Here is a 16,790-nt window from a genome sequence, read left to right on the forward strand (position 1 = left end):
GAGAGAGTGTACATTGTGAGTGATGGTACAGGTGCCCTCGGAGAGAGAATACAGTGTGAGTGATAGTACAAGCTCCCTGGGAGAGAGTGTGCAGTGTGAGTGAAGGTACAGGCTCCCTGGGTGAAGGAGTGCAGTATGATTGATGGTACTGGTTCCCTAGGAGAGAGAGTGCAGTGTGAGTGATGGCACAGGTCCTCTGGGAGGGAGAGTGTAGTGTGAATGATGGTACAGGTGCCCTGGGAGAGAGAGTGCAGTGTGAATGATGGTACAGGCTCCCTGGGAGAGAGAGTGCAGTGTGAGTGATGATACAGGCTCCCTGGGAGAAGTAGTGCAGTATGATTGATCGTACTGGTTCCCTAGGAGAGAGAGTGCAGTGTGAGTGATGCTACAGGCACCCTGGGAGAGAGCATGCAGTATAAGTGATGGTACAGACTCCCTGGAAGAGAGAGTACATTGTGAATGATGGTACAGGCTCCCTGGAAGAGAGAGTACATTGTGAGTGATTGTACAGGCACCCTGGGATAGAGTGTGCAGTGTGGGTGATGGTACAGGTGCTCTTGGAGAAATAGTTCAGTGTGGGTGATGGTATAGGCTCCCTGGAGAGGGAGTGCATTATGGGTGATGGTACAGGCACCCTAGGAGAGAGAGTGCAGTGTGGGTGATGGTACAGGCACCCTAGGAGAGAGAGTGCAGTGTGGGTGATGGTATAGGCTCCCTGGGAGAGAGAATGCAGTGTGAGTGATGGTACAGGCTACCTGGGAGAGAGAGTGCAGTATCAATGATGGTAAAGGCACCCTGGGAGAGTGCAGTGTGGGTGATGGTATAGGCTCCCTGGAAGAGAGAGTACATTGTGAGTGATTGTAAGGGGCACCGTGGGATAGAGTGTGCAGTGTAAGTGACGGTACAGGCTCCCTGGGAGAGAGTGTACATTGTGAGTGATGGTACAGGTGCCCTCGGAGAGAGAATGCAGTGTGAGTGAAGATCCTGGTTCCCTAGGAGAGAGAGTGCAGTGTGAGTGATGGTACAGGCACCCTGGGATAGAGTGTGCAGTGTGAGTGATGGTCCAGGCTCCCTGGGAGAGAGTGTACATTGTGAGTGATGGTACAGGTGCCCTCGGAGAGAGAATGCAGTGTGATTGATGGTATAGGCTCCCTGGGAGAGAGAATGCAGTGTGAGTGATAGTACAGGCTCCCTGGGAGAGAGAGTGCAGTGTGAGTGAAGATCCTGGTTCCCTAGGAGAGAGAGTGCAGTGTGAGTGATGGTACAGGCACCCTGGGATAGAGTGTGCAGTGTGAGTGACGGTCCAGGCTCCCTGGGAGAGAGTGTACATTGTGAGTGATGGTACAGGTGCCCTCGGAGAGAGAATGCAGTGTGAGTGATGGTATAGGCTCCCTGGGAGAGAGAATGCAGTGTGAGTGATGGTACAGGCTCCCTGGGAGAGAGAGTGCAAAGTGGGTGGTGGTACATGTGCCCTGGGAGAGAGAGTGCAGTGTGAGTAATGGTACAGGCACCCTGGGAGAGAGAGTGCACTGTGAGTGATGCTACAGGTACCCTGGGAGAGAGCATGCAGTGTAAGTGATGGTACAGGCTCCCTGAGAGAGAGAGTACATTGTGAATGATGGTACAGGCTCCCTGGGTGAAGGAGTGTAGTATGATTGATGGTACTGGTTCCCTAGAAGAGAGAGTGCAGTGTGAGTGATGGTACATCCACCCTGGGATAGAGAGTGCAGTATCAATGATGATACAGGCAACCTGGGAGAATGCAGTGTGGGTGATGGTATAGGCTTCCTGGGAGAGGGAGTGCATTATGGTTGATGGTACAGGCACCCTAGTAGAGAGAGTGCAGTGTGGATGATGGTATAGGCTCCCTGGGAGAGAGAGAGAGTGCAGTGTGAGTGAAGGTAGAGATGCCCTGGGAGAGAGAGTGCAGCCTGTAAGGCTCCCTGTGAGAGGGAGTGCAGTATGGGTGATAGTACAGGCTTCCTTGGAGAAAGAATGCAGTGAGGGTGGTGGTACATGCACACTGGAAGAGAGAGTGCAGTGTGAGTGATGGTGCAGGCGCCCTGGGAGGGAGAGTGCACTGTGAGTGATGGTGCAGGCGCCCTGGGAGGGAGAGTGCACTGTGAGTGATGGTACAGGCTCCCTGGGAGAGAGCGTACATTGTGAATGATGGTACAGGCTCCTTGGGAGAGAGAGTGCAGTGTGAGTGATGGTGCAGGCGCCCTGGGAGGGAGAGTGCACTGTGAGTGAAGTTACAGGCACCCTGGGAGAGAGCATGCAGTGTAAGTGATGGTACAGGCTCCCTGGGAGAGAGAGTACATTGTGAATGATGGTACAGGTGCCCTGGGAGAGAGAGTGCAGAGTGAGTGATGGTACAGGCTCCTTGGGAGAGAGAGTGCAGTGTGAGCCATGGTACTCGTTCCCTAGGAGAGAGAGTGCAGTGTGAGTGATGGTACATGCACCCTGGGGGAGAGAGTGCAGTATCAATGATGGTACAGGCACCCTGGGAGAGCAGTGTGGGTGATGATACAGGTGCTCGGGGAGAAAAAGTTCAGTGTGTGTGGTGGTATAGGCTCCCTCGGAGAGAGAATGCGGTGTGAGTGATGGTACAGGTGCCCTGGGAGAGAGAGTGCAGTGTGAGTGATGGTACAGGCTCCCTGGGAGACAGAGTGCAGTGTGAGTGATGGTACAGGTGTCCTGGGAGAGGGAGTGCAGTGTGAGTGATGGTACAGGTGCCCTGGGAGAGAGAGTGCAGTGTGAGTGATGGTACAGGTGCCCTGGGAGACAGAGTGCAGTGTGAGTGATGGTACAGGCGCCCTGGGAGAGGGAGTGCAGTGTGAGTGATGGTACAGGTGCCCTGGGAGAGAGAGTGCAGTGTAAGTGATGGTACAGGTGCCCTGGGAGACAGAGTGCAGTGTGAGTGATGGTACAGGTGCCCTGGGAGAGAGAGTGCAGTGTGAGTGATGGTACATGCACCCTGGGGGAGAGAGTGCAGTATCAATGATGGTACAGGCACCCTGGGAGAGAGAGTGCAGTGTGAGTGATGGTACAGGCGCCCTGGGAGAGTGAGTGCAGTGTGAGTGATGGTACAGGTGCCCTGGGAGAGAGAGTGCAGTGTGAGTGATGGTACAGGTGCCCTGGGAGAGGGAGTGCAGTGTGAGTGATGGTACAGGCTCCCTGGGAGACAGAGTGCAGTGTGAGTGATGGTACAGGCTCCCTGGGAGAGAGAGTGCAGTGTGAGTGATGGTACAGGCGCCCTGGGAGAGGGAGTGCAGTGTGAGTGATGGTACAGGCTCCCTGGGAGAGAGAGTGCAGTGTGAGTGATGGTACAGGTGCCCTGGGAGAGGGAGTGCAGTATGGGTGATCCATTCTCTTCCTTTCAGTGGTGAGGGCGGGACTGAGGGCTGCTCTCGTGTGTCAGTGCATATTCAGTGCACTGAAAAGCTTTTGCAAAGCGATCTGGGGAGACACTAATGCAAGCCCTGCAGCTCTCTGGTTTCTAGGGCTATATCTGTAGCGGATAACCATTGTGTGCACCCAAACTGCTGCCTGGACCTGAGCAGAGAGGTTCTGTGCCACTGGGCTTCGCCCTGCCGAGGCTGTAAGGTTGCCATCTTCCCCCAGGCCAACCTAACGGGCGATCCGGTCCTGGCTTGAATTTGTACTGCTGAGGTTCCTAGGAACAGAAATGCATGCGGCTCGTGGGGAAAGCTCTGTGCCCGTGATCTGGGGGTCTGGAAGGGTTAGCAGAAGAGGTACCAAGGCAGAGCTTGTCTGCTGGGGACTTCATACATGTGCCTGCCTCCGAAGTCTTTCCTCTGCAAGCCATTTATTATCCTCAGAGGTTGGGGGAATGTCTCTGAACCACTCACGTATGAATCCCGTTATACTGATTGTGTGCGACAGAGCAGCCACTCCAGATTGTCCCCCTAGGAACTTCCCTGGCCCACTCGATCCCCCAGTCTGAGCGCAGGAGGAAGGCTGCAGCTGGTCCTGGTGCTGGCTCCGGGGTCCTCCCCATCTCTGCTCAGGATCAGACCTTGGCCTCCAGCATTTCCAGGAAGAGTTTGTGCATGGGGACCTTTCCTTGCAGTTTGATGCTGTAGAAGTGTTGCACAGCTTTGGTGGCCGTCTGACGCAACAGGGGCAAGCTGAGCAGCAGCTTGCCGGCCCTGCGAGGCTCTTCCTGGTGCTGGCTCAGCTCGTACTCGTGCAGAGCCTCGTGCAGCAGGTCTTGCAGCCTCTGTACAGCCTCCGCGTCCTCTATGCTCATGGAATCTGTGGGGAAAGGTTGAAGGGCGGAGGTGAGTCAGGTCGGACGTGTTTCAATGGGCTGCACACCCTGCCCCTTCCCCATATTGCCCCTCTGAAAAGCAAGACCAAAAGCAAATGACTTGAAGAGACAATTTTCAGTAGAGGATTGTTCGGTCGTCTAATGTGTATCCAGGTGATCTGAGAAGGCTTGGCGGAAAAGCCAGGCCTTAAGTTTTTTCCTAAATGTTAGGAGGCTGGGTTCCAGTCTAAGGTCGGAAGGGATGTTATTCCAGATAGCTGGGCCTGCTGTCGAGAAGGATCGATCTTTGGTCGCGGTGAGGCGTGTGGCTTTTGTAGGTGGGGCCTGTAAAGTTCCTTTATAAATTTCTCTAGTCGGTCTGTTAGAAGTATTTATTTTATTTATTTATTTAGAAACTTTTATATACCGGTATTAGTGGGGACATCATACCGGTTCACATATTAACAGAAGGTTTAGAAATACATTTCAACAGGGAAGGCGAACTGGGCAGGGGGTTAACCTAGGGCAGTAAGGAAAATAGCTTAAACAACAAGAAGTATGTAGATTGAGAGGGAATTCCAGGTCCAGATGCAAGTGGTTGTAGATGGATTTGTGAATTAAGGTGAGTGATTTGTGAAGGATTCTGTAGTTCACTGGGAGCCAGTGTAAATTACGGAGGATGGGTGATATGTGTTCTCCACGGTTGGTGTTGGTCAGGATTCTAGCTGCGGTATTCTGTATCAACTGTAGAGGCTTAGTCGTAGAGCTGGGGAGACCTAAGAGGAGAGCACTGCAGTAGTCTATTTTTGCAAATATCAAGGCTTGCAGAACTGTCCTGAAGTCGTGAAAGAATAGTAGAGGTTTGAGTCTTTTTAATACCTGAAGTCTATAGAAACAATCTTTGGTTGTGGTGTTGATCATTTTCTTTAGGTTCAAGCGATTGTCGAGTAGAACCCCTAGATCTCTTACATGGGTCTGCGTGATCTGGGTATTGAAGATGGTCTGTGGGAGTGGGTTGTCTTGGTTGGGGGAGATGAGGAGGTGTTCTGTCTTAGATGCGTTAAGAACCAAATTAAGACTGTTGAGGAGGCTGGAGATCGATTTTAGGCAACTGTTCCAGTGCGAGAATGATTTTTCAAAGGATTCTGTTATCGGGATCAGAGTCTGCACGTCATCTGCATATAAGTAATGTGTTAGGTTAAGGTCTGTCAGAAGTTGGCAAAGGGGGAGGAGGTAGATGTTGAAGAGAGTGGGTGATAAAGAGGATCCTTGTGGAACGCCAATTGAGGACCTTGTCGAAGGTGATTCTTTGTTATTGATTTTAACCTTGAAGCTTCTATTACTAAGGAAAGACGTAAACCAACTGAGGATTGATCTGGATATACCTATGTCTGCTAGTCGGTTCAAGAGGATGGAGTGGTTGACGGTATCGAATGCCGCCGAGATGTCCAGGAGTACTAGAAGAAAGGAGTAGCCCTTGTCTAAACCCATAATAATATGCTCTGTTAATGAAATGAGAAGCGTTTCTGTACTGCGAGATTTGTGAAATCCGTATTGGGATGGGTATAGGATATTGTGTTCTTCTAGATATTCTAGACCCCAAAGAACTTGCTAACTTCCGCCCCATCTCGAATATCCCTTTCTTAGCCAAAGTAACAGAGAAATTGGTTAATACTCAGCTTGCAGAATATCTAGAAGAACACAATATCCTATACCCATTCCAATACGGATTTTGCAAATCTCGCAGTACAGAAACGCTTCTCATTTCATTAACAGACCATATTATTATGGGTTTAGACAAGGGCTACTCCTTTCTTCTAGTACTCCTGGACATCTCGGTGGCATTCATAGAAACATAGAAACATAGAAATGACGGCAGAAGAAGACCAAACGGCCCATCCAGTCTGCCCAGCAAGCTTCACACATTTTTTCTCTCATACTTATCTGTTTCTTTTAGCTCTTGGTTCTCTTTCCCTTCCTCCCCCACCATTAATGTAGAGAGCAGTGATGGAGCTGCATCCAAGTGAAATATCTAGCTTGATTAGTTAGGGGGTAGTAGGGGTAGTAACCGCCGCAATAAGCAAGCTACACCCATGCTTATTTGTTTTAACCCAGACTATGTTATACAGCCCTTATTGGTTGTTTTTCTTCTCCCCTGCCGTTGAAGCAGAGAGCTATGCTGGATATGCATCTAAAGTGAAGTATCAGGCACATTTGGTTTGGGGTAGTAACCGCCGTAACAAGCCAGCTACTCCCCGCTTTGTGAGTGTGAATCCTTTTTTCTTCTCCCCTGCCGTTGAAGCTATGCTGGGTATGCGTGAAGTATCAGTTTTTCTTCTCCCCTGCTGTTGGAGCAGAGAGCTATGCTGGATGTGCATCGAAAGTGAAGTATCAGGCACATTTGGTTTGGGGTAGTAACCGCCGTAACAAGCCAGCTACTCCCGGCTTTGTGAGTGCAAATCCTTTTTTCCACATTTCCTCTTGCTGTTGAAGCTTAGAGTGATGTTGGAGTCACAGTAACCATGTGTATGTTTATTGAATAAGGGTATTGTGTCCAGGCAGTAGCCATCATTCTGGCGAGTCACCCACTCTTCATTGGCGGCCTCTTGACTTTATGGATCCACAGTGTTTATCCCACGCCCCTTTGAAGTCCTTCACAGTTCTGGTCTTCACCACTTCCTCCGGAAGGGCATTCCAGGCATCCACCACCCTCTCCGTGAAGAAATACTTCCTGAAATTGGTTCTGAATCTTCCTCCCTGGAGCTTCAAATCGTGACCCCTGGTTCTGCTGATTTTTTTCTTATGGTAAAGGTTTGTCGTTGCCTTTGGATCATTAAAACCTTTCAAGTATCTGAAAGTCTGTATCATATCTCCTCTGCTCCTCCTTTCCTCCATTCGATACCGTCAACCACTCCATCCTCTTGAACCAACTAGCAGACATAGGTATATCCGGATCAGTCCTCAGTTGGTTTACGTCTTTCCTCAGTAATAGAAGCTTCAAGGTTAAAATCAATAACAAAGAATCACCTTCGACAAGGTCCTCAATTGGCGTTCCACAAGGATCCTCTTTATCACCCACTCTCTTCAACATCTACCTCCTCCCCCTCTGCCAACTTCTGACAGACCTTAACCTAACACATTACTTATATGCAGATGACGTGCAGATTCTGATCCCGATAACAGAATCCTTCGAAAAATCATTCTCGCACTGGAACAATTGCCTAAAATCGATCTCCAGCCTCCTCAACAGTCTTAATTTGGTTCTTAACGCATCTAAGACAGAACACCTCCTCATCTCCCCCAACCAAGACAACCCACTCCCACAGACCATCTTCAACACCCAGATCACGCAGACCCATGTAAGAGATCTAGGGGTTCTACTCGACAATCGCTTGAACCTAAAGAAAATGATCAACACCACAACCAAAGATTGTTTCTATAGACTTCAGGTATTAAAAAGACTCAAACCTCTACTATTCTTTCACGACTTCAGGACAGTTCTGCAAGCCTTGATATTTGCAAAAATAGACTACTGCAGTGCTCTCCTCTTAGGTCTCCTCAGCTCTACGACTAAGCCTCTACAGTTGATACAGAATACCGCAGCTAGAATCCTGACCAACACCAACCGTGGAGAACACATATCACCCATCCTCCGTAATTTACACTGGCTCCCAGTGAACTACAGAATCCTTCACAAATCACTCACCTTAATTCACAAATCCATCTAGAACCACTTGCATCTGGACCTGGAATTCCCTCTCAATCTACATACTTCTTGTTGTTTAAGCTATTTTCCTTACTGCCCTAGGTTAACCCCCTGCCCAGTTCCCCTTCCCTGTTGAAATGTATTTCTAAACCTTCTGTTAATATGTGAACCGGTATGATGTCCCCACTAATACCGGTATATAAAAGTTTCTAAATAAATAAATAAAATAAATACTTCTAACAGACCGACTAGAGAAATTTATAAAGGAACTTTACAGGCCCCACCTACAAAAGCCACACGCCTCACCGCGACCAAAGATCGATCCTTCTCGACAGCAGGCCCAGCTATCTGGAATAACATCCCTTCCGACCTTAGACTGGAACCCAGCCTCCTAACATTTAGGAAAAAACTTAAGGCCTGGCTTTTCCGCCAAGCCTTCTCAGATCACCTGGATACACATTAGATGACCGAACATCCTTCATGAACAATGGATCTTCGTACCACCCCATTCTAACTTCAAGTCCTAAATAAGATCCGCACCCAATTCACCAATAGTTATTCTTTTGTTTACAGAGTTCCTAGACCTTTATTTCTCCAGCAGTCTATGCTTCCAAGTTCTCTATCCTTGTTGTATGTAACTTTGTTCTTCCGGTTAATTCTACTGTTTTTGTTACTGTTTCCCCAATTCGATGTAAACCGATCTGGTATGGTCTTCAACTATGAAGGTCGGTATAGAAAAGGGTTAAATAAAAAAATAAATATAAATAAACTTCATCTCTCCAGCCTGTGCCAATAGAACAGTCCCTTCCCGAATGAGGGCCAGAGCGTGCAGGTGCTGCAGCACAGCCGAAAGCTCCTGCCACTGGTAACACGTCCTCAGCAGTAAGGGGACGTTTACACGGAAGTGAAAGCTCTCTGGCTTCTGTCGTGCCAGCACTGGAATCTCCATAAAAGTGGGGGAACCCCCCTGAGGATCAGTGTCTCCCATACAAAGACTCTGTCACTGCGCTGTCACAGGAGACTCAATACTGTCACTGGAGACTCAGCACTGTCACTATCATAGGAGACACAGCACTGTCACTGGAGACTCAGCACTGTCACTGGAGATACTAACAGGAAGCTGGCACTGTCACAGGAGACTCAGCACTGTCACTATCATAGGAGACACAGCACTGTCACTGGAGACTCAGCACTGTCACTATCACAGGAGACTCAGTACTGTCACTGGAGATACTAACAGGAAGCTGGCACTGTCACAGGAGACTCAGCACTGTCACTATCACAGGAGACACAGCACTGTCACTGGAGACTCAGCACTGTCACTATCACAGGAGACTCAGTACTGTCACTGGAGATACTAACAGGAAGCTGGCACTGTCACAGGAGACTCAGCACTGTCACTATCAGAGGAGACTCAGGACAGTCACTGGAGACAATCACTGGGGATAGTAACAGGGAGCTGGCTCTGTCACAGGAGACTCAGCACTGTCACTATCACAGGAGACACAGCACTGTCACAGGAGACTCAGCACTGTCACTATCACAGGAGACTCAGTACTGTCACTGGAGATACTAACAGGAAGCTGGCACTGTCACAGGAGACTCAGCACTGTCACTATCAGAGGAGACTCAGGACAGTCACTGGATTTACTAAGAGGGACTTGGACCTGGCACTGTCACAGGAGATTCAGTACTGTCACTTGAAACAATCACTAGAGATACTAACAGGGAGCTGGCAGTGTCACAGGCGACTCACACTGTCACTATCACAGGAGACTCGGTACTGTCACTGGAGATAATCACTAGAGATACTAACAGGGAGCTGGCACTGTCACAGGCGACTCACACTGTAACTATCACAGGAGACTCAGTACTGTCACTGGAGATAATCACTAGAGATACTAACAGGGAGCTGGCAGTGTCACAGGCGACTCACACTGTCACTATCACAGGAGGCTCAGTACTGTCACTGGAGATAATCACTAGAGATACTAACAGGGAGCTGGCAGTGTCACAGGCGACTCACACTGTCACTATCACAGGAGACTCAGCATTGTCCCTATCACAGTAGACTCGGTACTGTCACTGGAGATAATCACTAGAGATACTAACAGGGAGCTGGCACTGTCACAGGCGACTCACACTGTCACTATCACAGGAGACACAGCACTGTCACTGGAGATAATCACTAGAGATACTAACAGGGAGCTGGCAGTGTCACAGGCGACTCACACTGTCACTATCACAGGAGACTCAGTACTGTCACTGGAGATAATCACTAGAGATACTAACAGGGAGCTGGCACTGTCACAGGAGATTCAGCACTGTCCCTATCACAGGAGACACAGCACTGTCACTGGAGATAATCACTAGAGATACTAACAGGGAGCTGGCAGTGTCACAGGCGACTCACACTGTCACTATCACAGGAGACTCAGTACTGTCACTGGAGATAATCACTAGAGATACTAACAGGGAGCTGGCAGTGTCACAGGCGACTCACACTGTCACTATCACAGGAGACTCAGCACTGTCCCTATCACAGGAGACTCGGTACTGTCACTGGAGATAATCACTAGAGATACTAACAGGGAGCTGGCAGTGTCACAGGCGACTCCCTATCACAGGAGATTCGGTACTGTCACTGGAGATAATCACTAGAGATACTAACAGGGAGCTGGCAGTGTCACAGGCGACTCACACTGTCACTATCACAGGAGACTCAGTACTGTCACTGGAGATAATCACTAGAGATACTAACAGGGAGCTGGCAGTGTCACAGGCGACTCACACTGTCACTATCACAGGAGACTCAGCATTGTCCCTATCACAGTAGACTCGGTACTGTCACTGGAGATAATCACTAGAGATACTAACAGGGAGCTGGCACTGTCACAGGCGACTCACACTGTCACTATCACAGGAGACACAGCACTGTCACTGGAGATAATCACTAGAGATACTAACAGGGAGCTGGCACTGTCACAGGAGATTCAGGACAATCACTGGAGATACTAACAGGGAGCTGGCACTGTCACAGGAGATTCAGGACAATCACTGGAGATACTAACAGGGAGCTGGCACTGTCACAGGAGACTCAGCACTGTCACAGGGGGCTCAGCACTGTCACAGAAGATACTTGGGTATCTGGTTTGGTGATGCTCACTCACCACCTGAGCTTTCTGACTGAAGTTAGAAGGTGAGTTACCGGAGTTGGTGAGAACGAGGGCCTTGAGTGTGACAAACTCTTCCTTGTCCACCTTGAGTTTCTTGTACCTGCGCACGAGCTGCAGGATGGCGAGGTAGAGTTCCAGCAGACCCGTCAGGCGGGAGTGCTCCTCGTCCATCATGTAATCCTCCGCGTACACCAGCTCGTCTTCATAGGGCAGGGAGCGATACACGATGCCCAGGATGAGGATCTCCATCCAGGCACTCTGCAGCAGGCTCATCTGGTCCGCCAGGGACAGGCTGGAGAATCCTGCTCAGAGAGGCAGAGGAAACAGTGACAGCTCCGTGAGGCAATCTGCAGCTTACATGGGAAACGGAGTGGAGTGCTCATTCAGACAGGCGTTTTATAAATCAGAGCTATAAAATAACTAATGAGCAATCATGTATAAAACAGTGTGAGGCAGCGTGTTTATGAGACTGCGTGTGTGAGAAATAATGTATGTGTGTGTGTGTGAGATATAATATGTATGTATGTGTGTATGAGATATAATATGTATGTATGTGAGATAGAGTGTGTGTGCATGTATGTTTGTGAGGCTGTGTGTGTATACGAGGCAGGGTGTTTATGAGACTGTCTGCGAGATATAGTGTTTGTAGGAGATTGTGTGTAGAGAATGTGTGTGTGGGTGAGAGATATAGTGTGTGTGCATGTATGTTTGTCAGGCTGTGTGTGTATATGAGGCAGGGTGTTTATGAGACTGTCTGCGAGATATAGTGTTTGTAGGAGATTGTGTGTAGAGAATGTGTGTGTGGGTGAGAGATATAGTGTGTGTGCATGTATGTTTGTCAGGCTGTGTGTGTATATGAGGCAGGGTGTTTATGAGACTGTCTGCGAGATATAGTGTTTGTAGGAGATTGTGTGTAGAGAATGTGTGTGTGCGTGTATGTTTGTCAGGCTGTGTGTGTGTATGAGGCAGGGTGTTTAAGACTGTGTGTGTAGATATAGATTGTATGTGTGTACAACATGTTTCTGTGTGTGACAGACAGAGAGTGTGGAGGTAGACATTACTACATTGAATATAGGATGTGTGGAAAGTCCTCCTGATATATTCTGGAACTCTCTCCTGAGTCTAGCAGGGAGCAGAGATGGACAAAAGACTCAGTCGAAAAAGGTAAAGATACAGGACCTGCCTGTCTCACAACACGGAGCCATGTGCCTGTATTATCTATGCAGCCTCAAAGCTCTGACACTCCTGCATGGTCTCAGGACTAACTGACCTGTGTGACCTTTGCTGTCTCCTAGCTCTGCGCAGTCTCTGAGCTCTGACACCACTACATGGTCTCAGTACTAACTGACCTGCGTGACCTTTGCTGACTCGTAGCTCTGCACGGTCTCTCAGCTCTGACACTCCTGCATGGTCTCCGTGCTCACTCACCTGCGTGACCTTTGCTGACTCGTAGCGCTGCGGGGTCTCTCAGCTCTGACACTCGTACATGGTCTCAGTGCTCACTCACCTGCGTAACCTTTGCTGTCTCCTAGCTCTGCGCGGTCTCTCAGCTCTGACACTCCTGCATGGTGTCAGTGCTCACTCACCTGTGTGACCTTTGCTGTCTCCTAGCTCTGCGCGGTCTCTCAGCTCTGACACTCCTGCATGGTCTTGGCGCTCACTCACCTGCATGACCTTTGCGGACTCCTAGCACTGCGTGCTCTCTCAGCTCTGACACTCCTGCATGGTCTCAATGCTCACTCATCTGCGTGACCTTTGCTCACCTGCGTGACCTTTGCTGTCTCCTAGCTCGATGTGGTCTCTCAGCTCTGACACTCCTGCATGGTCTCAGTGCTCACTCACCTGCATGACCTTTGCTGTCTCCTAGCTCTGCGGGGTCCCTCAGCTCTGACACTTCTGCATGGTCTCAGTGCTCACTCACCTGCGTGACCTTTGCTGTCTCCTAGCTCTGCGCGGTCTCTCAGCTCTGACACTCCTGCATGGTCTCAGTGCTCACTCACCTGCGTGACCTTTGCTGTCTCCTAGCTCGATGTGGTCTCTCAGCTCTGACACTCCTGCATGGTCTCAGTGCTCACTCACCTGCGTGACCTTTGCTGTCTCCTAGCTCTGCGCGGTCTCTCAGCTCGGACACTCCTGCATGGTCTCAGTGCTCACTCACCTGCGTGACCTTTGCTGTCTCCTAGCTCTGCGCGGTCTCTCAGCTCTGACACTCCTGCATGGTCTCAGTGCTCACTCACCTGCGTGACCTTTGCTGTCTCCTAGCTCTGCACGGTCTCTGAGCTCTGACACTCCTGCATGGTCTCAGTGCTCCCTCACCTGCGTGACCTTTGCTGTCTCCTAGCTCTGCACGGTCTCTCAGCTCTGACACTCCTGCATGGTCTCAGTGCTCATTCACCTGTGTGACCTTTGCTGTCTCCTAGCTCTGCACGGTCTCTCAGCTCTGACACTCCTGCATGGTCTCAGTGCTCATTCACCTGTGTGACCTTTGCTGTCTCCTAGCTCTGCACGGTCTCTGAGCTCTGACACTCCTGCATGGTCTCAGTGCTCCCTCACCTGTGTGACCTTTGCTGTCTCCTAGCTCTGCACGGTCTCTCAGCTCTGACACTCCTGCATGGTCTCAGTGCTCACTCACCTGCGTGACCTTTGCTGACTCCGAGCTCTGCGCGGTCTCTCAGCTCTGACACTCCTGCATGGTCTCAGTGCTCCCTCACCTGTGTGACCTTTGCTGTCTCCTAGCTCTGCACGGTCTCTCAGCTCTGACACTCCTGCATGGTCTCAGTGCTCATTCATCTGCGTGACCTTTGCTGTCTCCTAGCTCTGCGCGGTCTCTCAGCTCTGACACTCCTGCATGGTCTCAATGCTCCCTCACCTGTGTGACCTTTGCTGTCTCCTAGCTCTGCACGGTCTCTGAGCTCTGACACTCCTGCATGGTCTCAGTGCTCACTCACCTGCGTGACCTTTGCTGTCTCCTAGGTCTGCACGGTCTCTGAGCTCTGACACTCCTGCATGGTCTCAGTGCTCACTCGCCTGCGTGACCTTTGCTGTCTCCTAGGTCTGCACGGTCTCTGAGCTCTGACACTCCTGCATGGTCTCAGTGCTCACTCGCCTGTGTGACCTTTGCTGTCTCCTAGCTCTGCACGGTCTCTGAGCTCTGACACTCCTGCATGGTCTCAGTGCTCACTCACCTGCGCGACCTTTGCTGTCTCCTAGCTCTGTGCGTGGTCTCTTCTCTGCAGCCAGGCCTCCCTGTGGTCCCTTAATGAGCCGGGCTTTGCAGCCAGGACTCTGTGAAGGTTTGCCTGCTTGATTTGACTCTCTGGTAGTCACTAGTCTCGGTGATGTCTCTCTGGCAGTCACTAGTCTCGGTGATGTCTCTCTGGTAGTCACTAGTCTCCGTGATGTCTCTCTGGCAGTCACTAGTCTCGGTGATGTCTCTCTGGCAGTCACTAGTCTCCGTGATGTCTCTCTGGTAGTCACTGGTCTTGTTGATGTCTCTCTGGCAGTCACTCGTCTCGGTGATGTCTCTCTGGTAGTCACTGGCCTCGGTGATGTCTCTCTGGTAGTCACTAGCCTGGGTGATGTGTCTCTGGTAGTCACTAGTCTGGGTGATGTCTCTCTGGTAGTCACTGGTCTCGGTGATGTCTCTCTGGCAGTCACTAGCCTGGGTGATGTGTCTCTGGTAGTCACTAGTCTGGGTGATGTCTCTCTGGTAGTCACTGGTCTCCGTGATGTCTCTCTGGCAGTCACTCGTCTCGGTGATGTCTCTCTGGTAGTCACTGGCCTCGGTGATGTCTCTCTGGTAGTCACTGGTCTCGGTGATGTCTCTCTGGCAGTCACTAGCCTGGGTGATGTGTCTCTGGTAGTCACTAGTCTGGGTGATGTCTCTCTGGTAGTCACTGGTCTCCGTGATGTCTCTCTGGTAGTCACTGGCCTCGGTGATGTCTCTCTGGCAGTCACTAGCCTGGGTGATGTGTCTCTGGTAGTCACTAGTCTGGGTGATGTCTCTCTGGTAGTCACTGGTCTTGGTGATGTCTCTCTGGCAGTCACTCATCTCGGTGATGTCTCTCTGGTAGTCACTGGTCTCGGTGATGTCTCTCTGGCAGTCACTAGCCTGGGTGATGTGTCTCTGGTAGTCACTAGTCTGGGTGATGTCTCTCTGGCAGTCACTGGTCTCGGTGATGTCTCTCTGGTAGTCAGTAGTCTGGGTGATGTCTCTCTGGCAGTCACTAGTCTCGGTGATGTCTCTCTGGCAGTCACTGGTCTCGGTGATGTCTCTCTGGTAGTCAGTAGTCTCCGTGATGTCTCTCTGGCAGTCACTAGTCTGGGTGATGTCTCTCTGGTAGTCACTAGTCTCGGTGATGTCTCTCTGGTAGTCAGTAGTCTCCGTGATGTCTCTCTGGCAGTCACTAGTCTGGGTGATGTCTCTCTGGCAGTCACTGGTCTCTGTGATGTCTCTCTGGTAGTCAGTAGTCTCCGTGATGTTCTGTGTTTTATTTAAAGCAAAGGGTTTTAAACCTGCAGCTCCGCCTTCTCCACATCTGGTGCTGCTTTTGGCCCTGGCCAGCAGCTGGGACGCCCTGCACTTACCTCCTTCCCTTCGGGGCCCTCTCGGTGGATGACAGCCTGGTGATGTTTTCCCTTTTAACCACTGTGTGTGCGTCTGACCTGTACAACCTGTCCTGTACCTGAATCTGCAGCGTGGAGCGGACTCAGGAGAGAGCCAGGGAGGCTGAGCCAGAGAGGAGCAGCTCCACCCGGGGTGGGCAAACACTTTTATACTGCCCCACGTCAGTGGTTCTTAGATGGGGAAGGGGTGGGGTGCGATGTGCATAACTTCACGGTGGCTGCGTGTGACTGCCACTCTCCTCCCCTCCCCTCTCCGCATCCTCCGTCCCTCCTCTCACCCAGCTCTTCCCCCTTCCTCCTCTCTTCTGCGGGCAGGGCGATGGGGTCCTGCCCGTACAGGGACGGGGTCTCCGCCAGCGCGTGTGCACTGCTGCCCCTCGGTGTGGGCGGGGGGAGGAGGATGTCCCTCTCCCCTGAAAGGCAATTAATAAAGACCCTCGTGACCCTGGGTCTTTCCTGAGGACATCGGCATGGACGACCTTGCACCTGCAGCATTAGTGAGCCGGACAGGGAGGTGGCACATGATGGATAAATGAGCCCCCCGGGCTGTATTTGCCCACCTCTGGCTTAAACTCTAAAGAGAGAGGGGAGGGGGAATGAGAGGAGGAGGGATGAGATGAGGAGGAGGAGGAGGGGCTGGAGAGCTGAGGTTGCTCCTCTCCCTTACCTGGGATGTGCTTTGCCCATCCTATGATCACCACCAGCTCGCGGTCTGCCAGGTCACACAGGGTGGTCAGTGCTTTGATGTCGCTTTCCGGCATGCTTGGGTCTGCCATGGCATAGATTTTCTCGGGCTCCGCCACCAGCAGGTGAGAGACAATCTTAGTTACTGCAAAAAGGAAGCAGCGGTGAGACAGGTGTTAGCGACCCTCTCCTGGGACACAGTTAAGAACATAAGAACATAAGAACATGCCATACTGGGTCAGACCAAGGGTCCATCAAGCCCAGCATCCTGTTTCCAACAGTGGCCAATCCAGGCCATAAGAACCTGGCAAGTACCCAAAAACTA

General features: G+C 50.9%; 1 protein-coding gene across 3 annotated transcripts in view; it reads right to left on the reverse strand.

The window, feature by feature from the left end:
* Positions 1-4,033: 4,033 nt before the first annotated feature.
* ESRRB (estrogen related receptor beta) overlaps positions 4,034-16,790 on the reverse strand; it is a 54,269-nt gene continuing 41,512 nt past the window's right edge. For 2 of the 3 annotated variants that reach the window (XM_029597419.1, XM_029597417.1), the window contains 3 exons: positions 16,449-16,610; positions 11,188-11,457; positions 4,034-4,278 (listed from right to left, as the gene is read on the reverse strand). In XM_029597419.1, the coding sequence (XP_029453279.1) occupies positions 4,034-4,278; positions 11,188-11,457; positions 16,449-16,610 (677 nt within the window). The remainder of the gene's footprint in view (positions 4,279-11,187; positions 11,458-16,448; positions 16,611-16,790) is intronic. The other variant, XM_029597418.1, reaches the window with a different exon arrangement.

The sequence above is a fragment of the Rhinatrema bivittatum genome, chromosome 4, assembly GCF_901001135.1.
Source record: "Rhinatrema bivittatum chromosome 4, aRhiBiv1.1, whole genome shotgun sequence".
In the NCBI taxonomy this organism is placed as follows: domain Eukaryota; kingdom Metazoa; phylum Chordata; class Amphibia; order Gymnophiona; family Rhinatrematidae; genus Rhinatrema; species Rhinatrema bivittatum.